At 36.2% G+C, this 20,993-nt stretch overlaps 1 protein-coding gene across 2 annotated transcripts in view; it reads left to right on the forward strand.

Annotated features, from left to right (window-relative positions):
* LOC136028146 (growth factor receptor-bound protein 14-like) overlaps positions 1–20,993 on the forward strand; it is a 243,917-nt gene that overhangs the window by 71,590 nt on the left and 151,334 nt on the right. For both annotated transcript variants that reach the window (XM_065705808.1, XM_065705809.1), the window contains exons 4-5: positions 11,582–11,712; positions 15,723–15,812. In XM_065705808.1, the coding sequence (XP_065561880.1) occupies positions 11,582–11,712; positions 15,723–15,812 (221 nt within the window). The remainder of the gene's footprint in view (positions 1–11,581; positions 11,713–15,722; positions 15,813–20,993) is intronic.

Consider the following 20,993-nt stretch of genomic DNA (forward strand, 5'->3'; position numbering starts at 1 on the left):
AAAATAAACACGCATCCGTTATCTTTCTTCTGGCAAAAATTCAAACTTCCACATTTTTGCAGATAGGAGCTTGAAACCTTTACAGTAGGGTTCTCTGATACGCTGAATCTGATGGTGGGATTTTCATTAAGATTCTTAACTTGTAGGGGGTATTTCCCCCCTTTAAAAAAAAGTTAGAATGAGCCCCTTCGCAACATTCTAGGACCACTCAGTCGATACGATAACCCCTGGAAAAGAAAACAAACAAACGAAAAATAACACACAAATAAACACGCATCCGTGATCTGTCTTCTGGCAAAAAATGCGAAATTCCACATTTTTGTAGATAGGAGCTTGAAACTTCTACAACAAGGTTCTCTGATACGCTGAATCTGATGGTGTGATTTTCGTTAAGATTGTATGACTTTTAGGGGGTGTTTCCCCTATTTGCAATTTTTCTCAGGCTCGTAAATTTTGATGGGTATAACTGATCTTGATGAAACTTTTATATTTAAAATCAGCATTAAAATGCAATTCTTTTGATGTAACTATTGGTATCAAAATTCCATTTTTTAGAGTTTCGGTTACTATTGAGCCGGGTCGCTCCTTACTACAGTTCGTTACCACGAACTGTTTGAAACAGTACAAAAAGATTTAGCGTAAAGAGCGGGGCGTTGAGGAGGGAACAGCCCCTTTCGTATACGGATTGATTTCTGTTCGTTATAAGTTTTAATCTCGCTCCTTACTTTCAGTTACAAAAATTTGTTTGTTTTTTTAAATTCAATTTCTGAACGTTTTTGAATTAATGCATGTTTTGATTTTGGCTCTATGCACATGAATAATTAAAATGAAATTTGCATATTAACTTATTTTTATGGCTAAATAGCTTTCTCATAGTTTTGATCGCACGATTTGAGAAAAAAGAAGCGAGGGAGTAGGCCTAGTTACCATCCAGTTTTTTGGTTATTTAAAAAAGCAAATAGAACTTTTAGTTTTTTACGAAAATTTTTATTAGTAAAAATAAACGTAACTTACGAATTAACTTTTATAACTAACTTTTATATTCGTAGGTTTTTATTACGTATATGAGGGGGTTCACCCCCTTGTCAATACCTCGCTCTTTACACTAAAGCTTAAATTTTGTCCCAATTCCTTAAGAAGGCCCCCTGAATCATAAAGGCCGTAGAATAAATAGTTGAAATTAATTTAATTAGTTTAGCGTAAACAGAGAGGTATAAGGAGGTGATGAACCCCTCATATGCGTAATAGTTTTTGTTCGCTTTAAGTTTTAATGCTGCTCCTTACTTTCAGTTGAAAAAACTTTTTCATATTTATTCTTTCATTGTTCTTTAAAAAAATGCTAAAAAAAATCCTGCGTCCCCTTCATGGAAATTTTCTTCCCCCATGACAAATTTCTCCATGGAAAGTTCCCCCCGCATAACCCCCTCCCCTCAACCCGTCCCCCAACCAAAAAAACCCTGAAAGCGTCTGTACACTTCCCAATAACCATTACTATGTGTAAACACTGGTCAAAGTTTGTAACTTGCAGCCCCTCCCACGGAGACTGTGGGGAGTAAGTCGTCCCCAAAGACATATTTAGAAGGTTTTTCGACTATGCTGAATAAAATGGCTATCTCAGAATTTTGATCGGGTGACTTTGGGGAAAAATGAACGTGGGAGGGGGCCTATATGGCCTCCAATTTTTTGGGTCACTTAAAAAGGTTACTAGAACTTTTGTTCCATCAGAATGAGCCCTCTCACTGCATTCTAGGACCACTGAGTCGATACGATAACCCCTGAAAAAAAAACAAATAAAATAACAAACAAACAAATAAACACGCATCCGTGATTTCTTGTGGCAAAAATACGAAATTGCAAAGGAGCTTGAAACTTCTACTGTAGGGTTCTCTGATACGCTGAATCTGATGGTGTGATTTTCGTTAAGATTATGTTACTTTTGAGTGGTGTTTCCCCCTATTTTCTAAAATAAGGGGAATATTCTCAGGCTCGTAACTTTCGATGGGTAAAATTAAACTTGATGAAACTTATATATTTAAGATCAGCATTAAAATGCAATTCTTTTGATGTAACTATTGATATCAAAGTTCCATTTTTGAGTTTCGATTACTATTGAGTCGGGTCGCTCCTTACTACAGTTCGTTACCATGAACTGTTTGATAGAAAAAATGTTGTCTTCCTTACTGCATGAGATCCAAGTCGCTTCCTTTCAACTTCGTTTTTATTTCTTTTTCTATATAGAAATTTGGAAACCGAAGCCTAGGCCTAGAGGTGTGTACCGAAGTACAAACATGTGTAGTGCTGTGTAAGTCTAAAAAAAAAACCTTTCTATTGAAAGTCATAGATCAGCAGCTTATAGGACTCGCAATTTCTTTCCAGAGTATGCATCGGCACTGTTTCTGTTTTTGAGAAAAACAGAAACAGAAAAAAATAGTTAGAAAAAAAAAACAGAACAGAAACAGAAACAGGTCAAACAAAAACAGGTGACCTGTTTCTGTAATCTGTTCTGTTTTTCGAAAAAACAGAAAACAGCTGTTTTTTGAAAAACAGCTGTTTTAACAGCTGTTTTTCCTGTTTTTTTCTTACTTCTTCTATTTCTAATAGGAAAGAAAACATCTTCTTGTTAAATCCTTTTAGTTACATACAAAAGATGAGCAACTTCGTGTAATTCAACACACTGGCGTATTTTTAGGGGGGAGGGCAAAATTTGTCATAAAATGCGTCCAATCGGGTGCAATTTCACCAAAAATTTTTAGGCCTAACGGCCAAATTGTATTTCTTCTCAAATTCTTTGTCACTCATTTATTATAAAAGATTGTCGAAAAAAATCGATTCTGACTCCAGAAGTCGAACGGATCCGTTACCTTGCAGAAAAGCATCACCTTAATTAGGTTAAAAACAAGAGGCAGAAGGACAACGGAATGGAGAGGGGAGAGGGAAAAATAGCAAGACCTCTTACATTAATGACATATAGTTTTATTTTCAAGTTTCCCTTAACTTCTCCAAACATAGAATTCAGAAAGCTTTTCTGTAAGAGCCAACAGTAAGGCAAAGAAACAAAAAATTCGTCCCCTAAACCCTGCCTAAACCGGGGACGAAAATGTGTACATTTCTTTCGTTTTCTCGAAAGTAAATCATAGGCATTTTTTGGACCGATGATAATCTTTTCCACCTTCTACTCATCAGTGGAGGCCAAGAATTAACTCGCCCCCTTGGGAGTTGTGATTTCAGTTTGGAGGAAAGGTATGTTATGGGGATGAATGTTTGGTTACTTTACTCTAGTTTAGAATAAGCCAAATAATCATAGAATAAAATAAGTTGAAGGATATTATTCCGACTTTCAAGCGTCTGAACACGGTCTGGATTTTTTATTGCCTACAAAGAAAGCTTTGGAGTCTTTTCTTATCTGTCTGAAGGGATAGGAAGCTTCTACAAAGTAACAATCGAGCAGATTCTAACCCAATATCTAGTCAGATTTGGAACTGCATTTGACTTACCGACAGCCCATTTCGCCTCCGCTCTACAAGATAAACGAGAACTCAGTTCTTGTAAGCTTTGACCACATTTTCGATGTTCAGTGCAGAGGTGGAATTTGCTCTTTGCACAGAGGGCATCAGTCCTGCTTTATTCAAAAATCGGGAAAATTTATCATTGCCATCATTAAGGCTCTCAGGTTCCTGTACACTATTCTCAACTGCAATGGGCACAAAGGAATCTTGTAAGCTGCTAAGTGAACATATGAGGGACTGTCTTGCTGCCACTCTTTCTTCTAAAGTCATTCGCTCATATGTACAAGGATCAAGATAAGCTGCACGCTGGTAGAGCTCCAAATTGAATCTAGGATTTTGCACAAAATACTTTTTTAACTGCATAAGCAGCTGATCCTTCAGGCGATTCTCAAGCGGCCTCGTCGATCTCGCTTCACAGATGCTCACCAATCCCTTGATCAGCATGTATGCTTTGCTTGAAGTGGTGCAAGTGGACCCACTAGCCAGTTCGGTGGCCTCTTCAAAAGGGCTCAAACAACTTGTTGCATATTCTAAAAGTGACCAGTCTTGCTCAGTAAGTTCAAGTTCTCTAATTTTCGCATGTGAACATTGTGTGAACATTTACATCATAAAATTTCTGTAGAGCAGATTTTCTGCGTAACGAGGAACTAATCATCACGTAAGTGCTATTCCAACGCACCTTCATATCATGAGGGATGTGACCACTAAGTCCTATTTCTTTGCAAAGCCCTTCAAAGAGGTCGGGTTGAATATTTGACTTTTTTAGCAGCTTGAGTGTCCGACGCAACTTTTTGAGTGCACCATTGAGTGAGATTGAGTCTTCAATTTCAGTAAAATCATTTGCACCACTGGCCCATTCATCCCATTCAGTTTCTGTGTCGGAGTCGTACTCTTCCAAGTCATATGCATCTGAAGCAGTGTCAACAATGTCTGAATCTATGATATCAGGAAGGTCATCTTCTGTCAGACCAATCTCTCAGGAACATTGCTCTCTGCTAGTGCCTTGTTCGGGTTCACCTTCATCATCTGAATCACATTCCGGTGTTTGCTCTACGTCAAAATTCATTTCTCCCCAAAATTTGAGGCCATTTGTGACACTGAGGTGGAGGCAGTGGCCAAAGCAAGATGAACGTTCAATTCTACCAATTTGACAAGCTTTTACGACGTTCGAGCCAGAATCAGTTACAACACAGAACAATTTGTCTTCAATTTCAAATTTCTTCAGGGCTACTCTGATTGCTGCAAGTATATTTGCTGCTGTATGCTGAACCTTGAGACGCTTAAAGTGCAAGATGCAACTGTGACCTACCCATTTTCCACTGACTAGCTTGGGGTAATGTACTGTGACTGCCAAGTATCCTCCCCCTGTATATGACCAGCAGTCAAATGTTGGAGATACCTTTCGTGCCTGATTCATATCCAATTTCAGTTTCAACAGAAGAAGCCAGGATTCTAGCCAAAATTGTTCATGATAGGGTTTTTGAGCAGTCCCTAGGACACGTGTCGTTCTGAGTTTTAACATATTTTAACTTTAGCGTAAAGAGCGGGGCGTTGAGGAGGGGACTGCCCCTTTCATATACGGTATAATTTATGTTCGTTTTAAGTTTTAAATTTGCTCCTTACTTTCAGTTAAAAATTTTTTTTTTATTTATTTAATTTCTGAACAATTTTGAATTAACGCAGGATTTGATTCTGGCTAACCGTATATGATTAGTTAAAAAGAAATTCACATATTGGTTTTATTTTAGTTATGGCTAAATAGCCTTCTCAAAGTTTTGATCGAACGATTTTGAGAAAAAAGGGGCGAAGGAGGGGGCCTAGTTGCCCTCCAACTTTTTTGGTTACTTAAAAGGCCACTAGAACTTTTAATTTTATTTACGAATGTTTCATTAGTAATAAATATACGTAACTTACATATATGCAAGCTACGTATATTTATGGTATGGGGGGGGCAAGCCCCCTCATATACGTTATAGTATCTGTTGGTTTTAAGTTTTAATGTTGCTCCTTATTTTCAAGTTAAAAAATTCGCTTTTTTATTTAATTTCTCGTTGTTTTCTTTACATAACGCTGGAAACTCCAACCCCCCCCCCCCTTCATGGAAATTCTCTTCTCCAATGATAATCTCCTCCATGGGGAGATCGTCTCACGTAACCTCCTCCTCCCCCCACAACCAGAAAAATTATCCCCTGAAAACTTCAGTATTTATCCCAATAAAAAATACTATATGCAAACAATGGGCTAAGTTCATAACTTGCAGCCCTTCCCCCGGGGACTGTGGCGGATTAAGTTGGCGGATTAAGTCCTCCTCAAAGACATAGTTATTAAGTTTTTCGACTATGCTGAACAAAATGGCTATCTCAAAATTTTGATCTGGTGACTTTGGAAAAAAATGAGTGTGGGAGGGGGCCTAGTTGCTCTCTAATTTTTTTGTCACTTGAAAAGGGCATTAGAACTTTTGATTTCCGTCAAAACGATCCCTCTTGTGACTTTCTAGGACCACTGGGCTGGTACGAGCGTCCCTGAAAAAAAAAAACAACAAACAAACAAAAAACAAACAAACACGCATCCATGATCTGGCAAATGATCTGGCCATGATCTTCTGGCTTTGCCAGAAGAAGGGTTAATTCTGAAGAATTAGAAAAAAATGAGGCATTTTTAACTTACGAAGGAGTGATCGGATTTTAATGAAATTTGATGTTTGGAAGGAAATCGTGTCTCAGAACTCTTATTTTAAATCCCGACCGTATCCGGTGACTTTGGTGGGAGCTGGGGGGGAACCCCCCAACTCCCTGGTTGGGACCCACCCAAACTTGGTGGGAAGAATAAGCACAACGGATCTTTATGAAATTTCATATTTAGAAGGACCTCGTAACTCAGATCTCTCATTTTAAATCCCGGCTGGATCCAGTGTCATTAGGCGGACCGGAAATCTTGGAAAACGCTTAAAGCGGAGAGATCAGGATGAAAACTTGGTGGGAAGAATAAGCACAATTACAAGATAAGTGACTGACATAACCAGACCGTATCCGCTCTCTTTGGTGGAGTTTGGGGGGGGAGGGTTAATTCGGGAAAATGAGGTATTTGTAACTTACGAACGGGTGGTCAGATCTTAATGAAATTTGATATTTAGAAGGATCTTGTGCTTTAGAACTCTCATTTTAAATTCTGACCATATCCAGTGACATTGGGGGGAGTTGGAGGGGGAAATCGGAAATCTTGGAAAACGTTTAGAGTGGATAGATCGGGATGAAACTTGATGGGAAGAATAAGCACAAGCTATAGTTACGTGATTGACATAATTGGAACGGATCCGTTCTCTTTGGGGGAGCTGCGGGTTGTTAATTGGGCAAAATTAGAGAAATTGAGGTATTTTTAATTTAAGAACGGGTGACCGGATCGTAGTGAAATTTGATTTTAGAAGGAACTCATGTCTCAGAGCTCTTGTTTCAAATACCGACAAGACCTGTTGACATTGGGGGCAGTTGGAGGGGGAAACCGGAACTCTTGGAAAACGCTTATAAATGTCGTAGATTCGTGATTGACGTTACCGGACTGGATCCGCTCTCTTTGGGGAGTTAGGGGGTGGGGTTCAGTGTTTTGGTGAGTTTGGTGCTTCTGGACGTGCTAGGACGATGAAAATTGGTAGGTGTGTCAGGGAGCCGCACAAATTGACTTGATAAAGTCGTTTTCCCCGATTCGACCATCTGGGGGGCTGAAGGGAGATGAAAAATTAGAAAAATTGAGGTATATTTAACTTACGAGTGAGTGATCGGATCTTAATGAATTTTGATATTTAGAAGGACCTCGTGACTCAGAGCTGTTATTTTAAATCCCGATCGTTATTAAGGCTCTGATTTTCCTTTTAAAGCAATCTATTGATTCTTTAAATTTTGCTAGAGCTCATACCATGTGATACCTCTTGGCTCTTCCGACCTCGTCACAAGTGCCATATGAGCTCTTAGCTCTTGTTTAGAGTTTCGGTTACTATTAATCCTGGTCGCTCCTTACTACAGATCGTTACCACGAACTGTTTGATAGAAAAAATGTTGTCTTCCTTACTGCCTGAGACCCTAGTCGCTTCCTTTCAACGCCGTTTTTATTTCTTTTTCTGTATAGAAATTTGGAAACCGAGGCCTAGACCTAGAGGTGTGTACCGAAGTACAAACATGTGTAGTGCTTTTTTTTTGTCATGTCTGGTCAGTTTTGTTGAAAAAATTATCCTTGCTTTATTTAGATAGGTTTATACACTACAAACCCTAGAAATTACCTTGCCCCTCCGTTTTCTCAATGAAATTCAATTCTTTTAATATTTGCCACATACCCTAGGTGTTAATCATAATTTTATCTTCGTTTCTCTTTCACTACTCACAAACATAATGCTTTTCAGTAGAGATTCGCTATGAAAAGAAAATATCCATATGGTGTTGTTCGAATATAATTTGTATTGTATTTCCATAGGGGGTGAAAGGCTCATATTTCAGAATCGAAGGATTAATAGTACTTAGGAATCTGAACTTCATTTAGCTCTTGTCAATATCTAGGGGCATGTGAAATTTTCGTGACAGTAACCCCCGTTTTCTTTGTATTAGGGAATACGGTAATAGTTCTGACTGAGGATAATGAGATAAGCATGTTCTGGGAGCCGCAAGCGCACTTTCCTAGGATAGAGGACGATTTAGAGCTGGAATTCTTTAGGGTTCGCATATTGTAACCACGGGGCGCCTAATGACAAAAAAAATTAATAAAATTCCATTTTCTAACCCATTACTCAAACCTCGACGAAAATGTTCCGTGATGTTAATCCATAGAATACACCCTATGGATTGCTCTTTTTTGTTATGAAATATATGTGCGATAATCATTGTAGTTTCAATACGTCACGTGGCAACTTTTGAAGCAAACCGTTCAATAAAACAGACTCAACTGAAACTGAATTGAAAACTTAATCGATCTGAACACGTGTCGTTTTGGCTATGCCATAAAAAAACATAAAAAAAAAACACAAAAAACATAAAAAAATACGAGACTTCACCCAAGACGATATCTTTATTCTCAGAATAAATACATTTGCGGATAAGTTGATTCTACTACCATAAAACACAATTTTTAACGCCTTTTCTTTTAATTCTGTTTTGTTTGAAGGAATAGAAAATTGGTGACTAAATAAATTTCAGAACTTGAATTGGCCTGTTTAGTTTTAAACAAAATAAATATGAAATTAATTATTATGTATTATGTGGGTCAATTTGATCGTTGTTCAAGTTTTCAAGGAAAATACCGAAAAAGGTGTTTTTCAGTGAAATACAGAAGGAGTTTAATGTAATTGAGAATATTTGGAAATTTCGATTTTTTTTGTTCAGTTAGATGGTAATGTGGGGCCCAATCGGGCTAAATCACCCTTTTTCCGGCCCTTACCTGTATCTCTGTATATTGAAATACTAGCAAGAATTATTTTTTAATTTCAATTGCCTTCCTAGCCCACTGTGTAAACCCTCTTTCTTAGAAATTAAATAAAAAAAACTAGTTTTTTTAACTGAAAGTAAGGAGCGACATTAAAACTTAAAACGAACAGAAATTACTCCGTATATGAAATGGGTTGTCCCCTCCGCAGTCCCACGCTCTTTACGCTAAAGTTTGACTCTTTGCCACAATTCTACTTTTTAAAACAACTAAAAACTTTAGCGTAAAGAGCGTGGGACTGCGGAGGGGACAACCCATTTCATATACGGATTAATTTCTGTTCGTTTTAAGTTTTAATGTCGCTCCTTACTTTCAGTTAAAAAAACTAGTTTTTTTTTAATTTAATTTCTGAACGTTTTTGAATTAATGCATGTTTGATTTTGGCTCTCCGAACATAAATTATTGAAATGAAATTAGTATATTAATTTTTTTTTTGGCTAAATGACTTTCTCTTAGTTTTGATCAGTCGATTTTGAGAAATAAGGGGTGGGGAAGGAGGCCTAGCTGCCCTCCAATTTTTCGGTTACTTAAAAAGGCTACTATAACTTTTAATATTCAACGAACGTTTTTATTAGTAAAAAAAATACGTAACTTAAGAATTAACTTACGTAACAAACTTTTATATTCTTATATTTTTATTATGTGTACGAGGGGGTTTGTACCCTCGTTAATACCTCGCTCTTTACACTAAATCGTAAGTTTTGTTCAAATTCTTTAAGAATGACCCCCTGAATCAAATAGGCCGTAGAATAAATAGTTGAAATCACTAAAAATATTTTAGCATAAAGAGCGAGGTATTTATCTCCTCCTAAATACCTCGCTCTTTATGCAAAAGTATTTTTAGAACCCTTCATATGCGTAATAATCTCTGTTTGTTTTAAATTTCAATGCTATTCCTTACTTTCATTTGAAAAAACGTTTTCATGTTTATTTTTTCATTGTTTTTTTTTTATAGTAATGCTAGAAAATCCTGCGCCCTTTTCATTGAATTTTTTTCCCCCATGGCATATTTCTCCAAGGAAAGATCCTCCCACATAGCCCCCTCCCTCAACCCTACCCCCAAAACCAAAAAAATCCCCCTGAAAACGTCTGTACACTTCCCAATAACCATTATTATATGTAAACACTGGTTGAAGTTTGTAACTTGCAACCCCTCCCCCAGGGACTGTGGGGGAGTAAGTCATCCCCAAAAACATAGTTATTAAGATTTTCGACTATGCCAAACAAAATGGCTATCTCAAAATTTTGATCCGTTGACTTTGGGAAAAAATGAGCGTGGGAGGGGGCCTAGATGCCCTCCAATTTTTTTGGTCACTTAAAAAGGGCACTAGAACTTTTCATTTCCGTTAGAATGAGCCCTCTTGCGACATTCTAGGACCACTAGGTCGATACGATGACCCCTGGGGAAAAAAAAAAACAAAAAAAAAAACAAAAAAACAAACAAATAAACACGCACCCGTGATTTGTCTTCTGGCAAAAAATGCAAAATTCCACATTTTTGTAGATAGGAGCTTGAAACTTCTACAGTAGGGTTCTCTGATACGCTGAATCTGATGGTGTCATTTTCGTTAAGATCCTACGATTTTTAGATCCTACTTTTAGGGGGTGTTTCCCCCTATTTTCCTAAATAAGGCAAATTTTCTAAGGCTCGTAACTTTTGATGGCTAAGACTAAACTTGATGAAACTTACATATTTAAAATCAGCATTAAAATGCGATTCTTTTGATGTAGCTATTTATATCAAAATTCAATTTTTTAGAGTTTTGGTTACTATTGAGCCGGATCGCTCCTTACTACAGTTCGTTACCACGAACTGTTTGATTTGATGGTCATGGTATCGTCGAGTCGTACCTAACAATCAGGAGGATAGAAAATATGTTATGGATAACACAGAATGTTCCAATGACATTATTCTGAAGTTCAAACCTAGGACAGAGTTTCAACGGGAAACTACCAAGGAGTGGGGCCAATTCATGAAAATATAGGAAGATTTTTGTTTATGTTTGAAGTCTACGTTGGAGGGGGGATTTTATCATTTTTTAATTTTCAATGAAAATACCGAAAAGGGTTTTTTTTCGATGAAATACTTACGGAGTGTTTTTTTTTCCATGTTTTGGAAGTGCAGCAAAAACTGTAGGGACGATTGCCCCCCTACTCTTCCCTCCTCAATTGACACGGTTGGTACCAAACCATAGTGATCAACAGTATAAAAATTCGGATGCATCAAAGGAAATCATAGTAACCGTAAATTTTTGGAAACAAAACATTTTAGTTTATGATAACCACTAAATTCTGCGATAACGTTTGCTGAAGGATTCTCTAAAGATTCGTCAATGTTCATTCCAAGATACTTGTGAAAATATTTAATATTCGATGGCCAAGGATTTAGGATTTTATCTATTTTATTAATTTCTAGAAATATTAATCGTCACCAATAGTCAAAGGTTAACATTGATTTAGAATAGTAATCTTTATTGAAAAATCGTCTTATAAACATAAAAGTTTATCTGAAGTGCTTCGGAGGAACAATGCTCGGTTAAATACTCGATTTAAATTCTTTGTAGCCATTTTTTGAGTCAACTTGAATATTTATTCTTTTTGTTTTGTTTAAGAGAGGACAATAGAAGATCACGAAATCATTTTGGACGTCCATAATGAACTGGAGAAAAAAGAGCCGGTGCCTGGCCATCATTTCATCTTTAGGAAAGACTTTAGGAAATACGAATTCTTTGCCAGCCCTTTGGTGAGTAGAAAACTACATGCGCATAAATGCACATATACAAAAATGTAATAGAGCATTTCCGACAATGGCATCAATTCATGAAAGTTTTACGGGAGAGGGTGATTAAAATGTATTTTTTAAAATGTAGGGGTTGTCTTTCAATGAAAATACAAAAAAAGCTGTTTTTAAATGACAATACCAAAAGAATCTATTTGGCCCCCATCTTTATGGGGGAATCTATCCCCCACGTTCCCCAATTTGTTTCCAATTCATGGTAGTTTTACTAGTGAAAAAGTCCTTGATAATTTTTTTTATAACCATTGAATATCAGAAATTATAAATTACAACGTTGTTTTTTATGCTTTGGAAGTAGGGGTGCTGACAAGCCCCCTGGTAAATATATTTCACTTGCATGACTTAATGATTCCTCATTTTAGGTTTTATATTGCTCTTTAAAGATTGTTTAAACCGTTTGTTAGAATTGCTTTTTTCTTTTTTTTTATTGACATAGCTTTAACACTCTTTAATTGTGGGAAGATTTGTTATTTATTATTGTTTTATTTTCTGGTTAAGAACTAACTTTTTGGATTATACTTTAATTCCTAGTCAAATTTTAAAGTTCAGTGAAAATTTTAAATCAACTGTCGAAGGCCTTAATATTGCCTTAATTACTTAAATCGAAGGCTTATTACTTAAAATCGAACAGAAATTACTCCGTACATAAAAAAAGAAGCTGTTCCCTTCTCAACGCCCCGCTCTTTACGCTAAAGTTTGACTCTTTCTTTCAACTCTACTTTTTAAAACATCTAAAAAAATTACTGTAAAGAGCCCGGCGTTGAGGAGGGAACAGCCCCTTTTATATACGGTGTAATTTCTGTTCGTTTTAAGTTTTAATATCGCTCCTTACTTTCAGTTAAAAAAACTTTTTTTTTATTTAATTTCTGAATGTTTTTAAATTAAGGCATGTTTTGATTTTGGTTCTCAGCACGTGAATAATTAAAACGAAATTTGCATATTAATTAGTTTTTATGGCTAAATGGCTTTCTCATAGTTTTGATCGGACGATTTTGAGAAAAAAAGAGTGGAGGAGTAGGCATAGTCACCCTTCAATTTTTTGGTTATTTAAAAAAAACAACTTGAACTTTTAATTTTTTACGAACGTTTTTATTAGTAAAAATATACGTAACTTACGAATTAGCTTACGTAATGATTTTCTATATTCGTATGTTTTTAATACGTATATGAGGGGGTTCACCACCTCGTCAATACCTCGCTCTTTACACTATAGCTTAAATTTTGCCCCAATTCCTTAAGAATGCCACTTGAATCACAAAGGCCGTAGAATAAATAGTTGAAATTAATAAAGTTACTTTAGCGTAAAGAGCGAGGTATTAAGAGGAGGTGAGCCCCTCATATGCGTAATAATTTCTGTTCGAGTTAAGTTTTAATGCTGCTCCTTACTTTCAGTTGAAAAAACTTTTTCATATTTATTTTTTCATTATTCTTTAAAAAAATGCTAAAAAATCCTGCGCCCCCTTCATGGAAATTTTCTTCCCCCGTGACAAATTCCTCCATGGAAAGATCCCCCCGCATAACCCCCTCACCTCAACCCCTCCCCCAACCAAAAAAATCCCCCTGAAAGCGTCTGTACACTTCCCAATAACCATTACTATATGTAAACACTGGTCAAAGTTTGTAACTTGCAGCCCCTCCCACAGGGACTGTGGAGGAGTAAGTCGTCCCCAAAGAAATATTTATTAGGTTTTTTGACTATGTTGAATAAAATGGCTATCTCAGAATTTTAATCCGGTGACTTTGGGGAAAAATGAGCGTGGGGGGGACCTATGCGCCCTCAAATTTTTTTGGTCACTTAAAAAGGGCACTAGAACTTTTCATTTCCGATAGAATGAGCCCTCGCCCGACATTCTAGGACCAATGGGTCGATATGATCACCCCCTGAAAAAAAAAAAAAATGAAAATTATACATTTTTGTAGATAGATGCTTGAAACTTCTACTGTAAGGTTCTCTGATACGCTGAATTTGATGGTGCGATTTTCCTTAAGATGCAATGACTTTTAAGGGGTGTTTCTCCCTATTTTCTAAAATAAGGCAAACTTTATCAGGATCGTAACTTTTGATGGGTAAGTCTAAACGTAACAAAACTTATGTATTTAAAATCAGCATCAAAATGCGATTCTTTTGATGTAACTATTGATGTAGTTCGTTACCACGAACCGTGATAGATTCAATCCATCCAAAATGACTCATAGTAGAAGGATCGTGTTGAAACTTTCAGAGTTTTTTTTTATATCGTTTTGACATTTCCAAACTTTTAGGTCAAATTGTGGTGATTTGTGCAATAACGAAACTCTCAATGAAGCTCTCTGAGCTTTTCCCATACAAGTACCATAAAATATCTGCTCCATTGCATACATGAAGCGTCTAGTGACTAGTGCATAGAAAATTATGACCCAGTATATTGTTTCCAAAAGCACATTACACACCTCAAGGATTCCCACCAAAAGACATCCCAGATTTCGAAACTTTTTATTCCGCATCATTCTTTGCTTGAAAAGCTATAAAAGGTTTTTGCAAAAACGACGCAAGGGATTCAATTCAGTCATTCAAAGGGTAATAAAACTTAAAAAAGGTGGTTTAAGTTATTCGCACAACAATAAAATTCCTAAGTGCGTATATCCTATTTTCATATGTAACAAACAGAAGCACGTACACACTACGAAGGCTCCATAGTGCACTTTTTGCGAAATACCTCATAACCTTCTTTAAAGCTGTTTTGAGAATTATAGAATAAAAAAAAAAATAGTTTGCAACTTTCAAGAATGTCACCCTCCAAAATCAATATGTACATTGGACTATTCTTTTTTATGTCAAAAATACGACCCATGGGGCATCAGAAGCCTCATAGTACTTAAATATGACCTGCTACCTCAATCAGCAACCACCGAATTTATTAACTACTAAATCAAATAAATTAAAAATAAATTCAAACATCCCAAATCCAACAAATAAAATGTAAACATTCATATTTTTTCAGGACTTTTCTATTCATTTAGATAAATGGTTAGCCTACAACCATACTATTGTATTTTACCGGCTTTTATTTCCTTTCATCGAGTATCGTTTTAAATCGGTTTGACAGCACAATTTTCCAAGCGGAGCGAATGAACGAAGCAAATCCTCTTTCAGCTTATTTGGACCACGCAAATCAACTTTTCTCAACAAATTCTTCTTTGCAGCAGACGCCGATATTGTTCTTACAAGTGAAAGCCCGTAAATCAGAATAACCTTGCTATAACGGATAATATAATGATGAGTGTTTACTGTACAAGAACACAAGTCACCAAACATTTGGCGGTAATGGACTGCAGAAAACCTGCAGTCCGAAAATATGCTGATTCCAAACATATAAGATTCACCAAGTTTGATGTCACCCATCAAAAGCTACGAACCTGAAAATCTAAAAAAAGTTGTTTTTTGTTAATTCGAGGGAAGTAAAGAGCGAAGTTGAAACTTAAAATGGACAAAAATCATTACTTCACAGTCTATCTAATATTTATCAATAAAACCAATGATTAATGATTGACTAACACACGCAGGCAATCTTGTAGGCAGATAATTATTTTTCGTGCGTGATGAAATTTATGACTGACATCAAGTAGTCCTCATGAAAGACGAAACTTGGTTGGTTATCCATTTCCGCAGAAGGTTGTACTTTAAGGACTTTTTTTCCTTCAGTGCCATCAACAAAAAAAAGCCTTAGAAGACTGATGTTTTAACGAATAACGGCGGCCTTATTTTATTTTATTTTTTCGGTGTTTGCCCCTGGACTAACAATAAATATTGTAAGTGGAATAGGTACGCCATCTTGAATAACAAGTGTGCCTCTTATGAAACACTTTTTAGGACACGAACAGGAAGTTAGTTAAGTTTTTTATTGATGTTCTGCAAACAATTTCTATTTCAACAAGTTTTTAGTTTGGAAGCGCATTAACTACCTCTTCTTTTTCAGCAATTTTTTCCTACGGAGATGGTAGATCTTGGAGACAGTGATGAAATCCTAACGGAATCAACAGTTTTGGCTAAAGTTTACGCACTGCAGGTAATCCGATCACTCTTAGTATCAGCTAATCATATAAGCATAGTACGTCCTATCCCTCTAGTGGCGAAACGAAGCAAAGAATAAAATACTCTACTTTTGGGGAAATAAAGCTAGCAATAGATGCAGAAGACGAGGAGGAAGGGATTTTCTCTGTATTGATTGCAGATAAATTTTGTACCGTTTTTGTGTATATTTCAAAAGAATGCATCAATCACTGGAGCAGATGATTTCCTTCACATATCTTCAAACTCTGCTATGGCCTATGGACCAGTCAAGCAAAAAAAAAAAAACAAAAAAACATCGATATTTGAACCAGCCGTCCTCTCCTCTCCCCCACCCCCAATTTTTTGTCAAAACTATGGCACACAGATAAATACTTAGTAACGACTTGAGAGCCCTAAAGACTGTTTGCTTGGATTGGGGGGGGGATGACAGTTGGGGATCGATGGTGTATATAATATATCTTCTCTAGCGAATCCTTGCTACCTGTTTAGAGATTTCTGTTTCTCTGGCATGTATTGGAACTTTTTTTTTTCGCTTACATGGGGAACAATTCATTTGAAATACATGTTGTAAAATATTTTTTGTACTATTTAAAATCCATGTATAATCGTGTCCTTGATTGCAATAAAAAAAAGGACAAGATTTTTAAAACTGAAATTAAGGAGCAACATTAAAACTCAAAACAAACAGATATTATTCCGTATATGAAGGGTTGCCCCCTCCTTAATACCTTTCTCTTTACGCTAAAGCTGCTAGGACTTTTAAAAAGCTTCCTATTCTAATTAAACAGCCCCTGTATTTCAGTTGCCGTTAATCAAAAATTGGGACAAACAGCCAAACTTGAACGTAAAGAGCATGGTATTGAGGAGGGGGCAATCCTTCATATACAGAATAATTTCTGTTCGTTTTGAATGTTAATATTGTTCCTTACTTTCAGTAAAAAAACTGTTTTTTTTCTAATTTAATTTAAAACCGTTTTTCAAATAATGCAGTACACCAGGATTCGAGCCTTCGCCCTCTCAGACAAAGGATCTTGAAACCAGGGCACCAATCCACTCAGTCAGGACGGCTCAGTTCGTTCGGAAAAAGACGAAAAAAAAAAAAAAAAAAAAAAAAAAAAAAAAAACGGAGTCTGGATTCATTGGCATAACTAGCATGGATGCTGATCTGGGTGGACTTCAAAAGTTTAGCCCCCTTTCTATGTCTAAACAGCAACGAATCCTCTTCTATGTCTTAAAGTGCATTCTTTTCGAAAACGAGGGGGATAACAAAATAGGGATGATACCTTTTTATTGACAGTGAAATATAAAATTATTTAACTGGATATTTCGAACACATATACAGCGTTCATCATCAGCAGTAAAACTCTCATCAGCAGTTTTACTGCTGATGATGAACACTGTATATGTGTTCGAAATATCCAGTTAAATAATTTTATATTTCACTGTCAATAAAAAGGTATCATCCCTATTTTGAACTGTTTTACTTTCGTAACTTTGGTACTGACAATTGCCACTTCTGAATTCAGATTACGCTCTATCACAACGTCTAACGGTTGTTTCAATGTCTTCACAAACCGGACCCTTGGTCTTCCGTGGTCGTAATATACCTTGGAAGTGACCTTCCGCTCTTTTTGTTAGAAATATCTATGTCGTCCCCTTGAAAGTGCCGCCTGGGACGGTAAACACTCCAGACCCCCCCGCCCCCCTGGTACGTCACTGAAGGACTTGTTATCCTTATTGACGTTTATATAGACGTTTATTCTTAATAGAAAAGCATAGATAAATATGAAATAAGACTTACAATAAAATATATTACAATTACTAAAAAAAAAAAAAAAAAAAAAAAAAAAAAAAAAATGGTCCTAGCATCGTCAATTCAAGGAAATTCAACCAGGAAACAAGGCAATAGATTGAGATACAGACAAATTAGGAGCATATTTTTAATGCAATTCTTGCTTTTTTGGTAGCCAACCTAAAAGGTCTTTGTGATACAAGTCCATTATTGTTAACCATTAAGTCCATTATTTTTTGCAGTATAATATGTTTAATCAATTTTAATCAAGTTTGTTTAGGCTATAATACGTTGCGTGAATTTTCTCCCGAATCTCTATTTAAAGAAGTATCATTATTTAACTTAATTGAATTTCCCCCCCCCCCCAACATCTTGTTTAATACCCACATTGTTACTAATGAGGGTGGTGTTTTCAAAAAGTATTAGGAGGCTACAGTTGCTTGTAAATATGGCTGCTTAGAGCAGAATCAAAAGAACTAGGAATGATATTAGAAGGGGGCGAGAAAGAGAGAGAGAGAGAGAGAGAGGGAGAGAGAGAGAGAGAGAGAGAGAGAGAGAGAGAGAGAGAGAGAGAGAGATAATTGAATCTTAAATACCCCCCTTATTCGTAGTTACATACAACCCATGATAGACCAACTCCATTGGCATAAACAAGCGGGAAAAATAAAGCCCTTTACATGTATCAACTGATCTTTTAAGCTTTAGCCTAGTGATTTATCCTTAGTCTCAATGATTTTTTCCTGTTTACAAAGGAACATATTTTTTCTAATTAAAAGGAACTCAACGGCCATTCTTCGGATGTAATTAAGTTTTATTTGTTGAATCCCCCCCCCAAAAAAAAAGAGAAAGAAACTCCTTTGCACGTGCCTACTTTGGAACGGTTTTGTGGGGGGTAGATATCTCCAATTTGTCCTTTTTTGCAAAGCGTGTTTTGCCGAAGGTACACTTCAGTTTCTGACCAAAGTTGAATCGATTTTTCTTCCCCTTATCTCCACGTGTAGTATTTTGAATAGCGGATTTCCGCAGAGAGATAACCTTTATGAGAGAGAATGTAACGGTACATTTTATTGTTTCGCACGAGCTTGAGAAGGTTTACATCCCGATTTGTTCTTAAGGATTTTCTCACAAGTAGAATTTTTTTCTCTAATGTGTAAATATACGGTGCTTTTTAGGGTATACTTTTCTTATCCCTTCCCTCGTCGTGTGCGAAGACATGCTCTTAAATCTTAGGAGAGGAGGAATGACATGTAAATAAACATAAAGAAAAAATAAATAAACTATCATCGGGTGTCTATTAGGCCAGTTTCTTACCGCTATTCATAAAATTGTTCCGCCCAACTTGAGAAAAAGCGGGTTACTATGCTTATAAGAACCCTGTATACTCAAACATTAAGTTTTTACTATAAACATGTATAGAAAACTTACTTAAATTACGTACTGTATTAGCTTACCCATCACGCATTACCGCAGTCTCAAAATCATGAAAATTCAAGGAAAATCTCCCGTCCCCGCGTGGATAACTCCCGCTAGGAAAATCCCCCCTACGTATGAATAATTACTGTATTTTTCAGTTTAGAAGTATTACGTATGAAACCAAGAAAGGAAAGGATTATAATAAATGAAAAATAAAATCAAATAGGTGAGAAAATGAGGATTTTGTCAGCCAGCAACAAAATATGAAGATGAAAAATGAGCAAATATTTCGTCAAGGACCTCCGCCAAGTCGTCCTCAATGCTAAAAAAAGAAAAAAAGCCAAAAAAAACCAACAAAATCTAACCTTTCGAAATGAATTAGAAAAGAGGAGAAAAGATACTGAATCCAAACTTATTTTTATTTATTTGTTTATTTTTATTTTTCATTTATTATATCCTTTCCTTTCTTGGTTTCCCCTCGTAGGTGAATCTCTCCGCGGAAATACACACCCTCCCCCTGAAAATTTCACTTCATTGGGGAACGGGCAACACAATAATGCACTGAATCGATAGACAGGAACATCGATTTTTTTCAAACTTCATACTTTCCACAGTAGTTCCCCCCCCCCCAACTGCGTGAAGTTGAATTTTGCCCTAAAATTAAATAAGTTACCTTTTCTGCCAAAAATCTGACAAATGTTTTCATGCTCGTCGGAAAAAGTATAAAATTTTAATTCTTTTAATGTATCTATTTTTTTCAAAATTCTTTTATTTCATAGTTTCGATTGCTATTGGACCGAATCGCTACTTATTTTTGGTCTTAACCACGAACTGTTTGGTGTAGATTATGATATTAAACCCACATTTTTCAGCTGCACAATGCCGTATTAGGATTTCAAAGCTTTATTCGCAATGGCACCGTTTTCAGTTATTTATTTGTTGTTGTTTTTTGTTGGGGGGTGGGGGTGGGGGTGGGAAAGAATGTTCCTTTCCATACTCTCAAGCACATCTATGAATTTTTGTTCTGTTAACGTAAGTAGAAAATGCGTTTTGTTTCTGACCAAGTTGCATCGATTTTTTTAACCTCCAAGTGTAACATTTTAACTAATAAAGATCTCATGTTAAGAAAGGCAATAAACAAGACTGGAATTATACTTTTTATCATTTCTTATAAACAAGCTGTCACGCGAGTCTTTTAAAAGACCATTCTCTAAATTAAGGCTTTCGACCTTTTTATTATTGTACATAGAGATTACGTTGTAAAGTGTGAACTGGCTTGAGTTATTTCCTGGCAAAGATTGTGATTCGTTTGAAAGCAAAAAATTGACATATTTGTTTGTCATAGTCTTTGTTCTAGCCGTCACCGATTTTTTTATAAATCACGTGCACCTGGTGGTGCCAGTGGCGTAATTTCGTCATAGTCATGGGACAGGCGAAGTTGGAGCAAATTTTTTCTAATCAAGCGAAAATGACTGTGAAAACTGAAAAATCATCCATATCAAACAGTTCATGGTAACGAACTGTTTGATAACAGTTCTAAGGGGCAACCCGGCTCAATAGTAACTGAAACTCTAAAAAACGGAAACTTAAGAATCGGATTTTTATGCTGATTTCAAATATATAAATTTTATTAAGTTTTGTCTAACCCAAAAAAGGTTACGAGCCTGAGAAAATTTGCCTTATTTTTGAAAAAAGGGAGAGGTGCCCCCTGGAAGTTGTAGAGTCTTAATGAAAATCAAACCATCAGATTCAGTATATTAGCGAACCCTATCGTAGAGGTTTCAAGCTTCTATCTGCAAAAATGTGGAATTTTGTATTTTTAGCCAGAAAAAAGATCACGGATGCATGTTTTTTTTTTGTTTTTTTTTGTTTTGTTTTTTTTTTCTAGGGGTGATCGTATCGACCCAATGGTCCTAGAATATTGTGAGAGGGCTTGTTTTAACAGCAATTAAAAGTTCTAGTGACCTTTTT

The sequence above is a fragment of the Artemia franciscana genome, chromosome 6 (assembly GCF_032884065.1).
Source record: "Artemia franciscana chromosome 6, ASM3288406v1, whole genome shotgun sequence".
Classification (NCBI taxonomy): Eukaryota; Metazoa; Arthropoda; class Branchiopoda; order Anostraca; family Artemiidae; genus Artemia; species Artemia franciscana.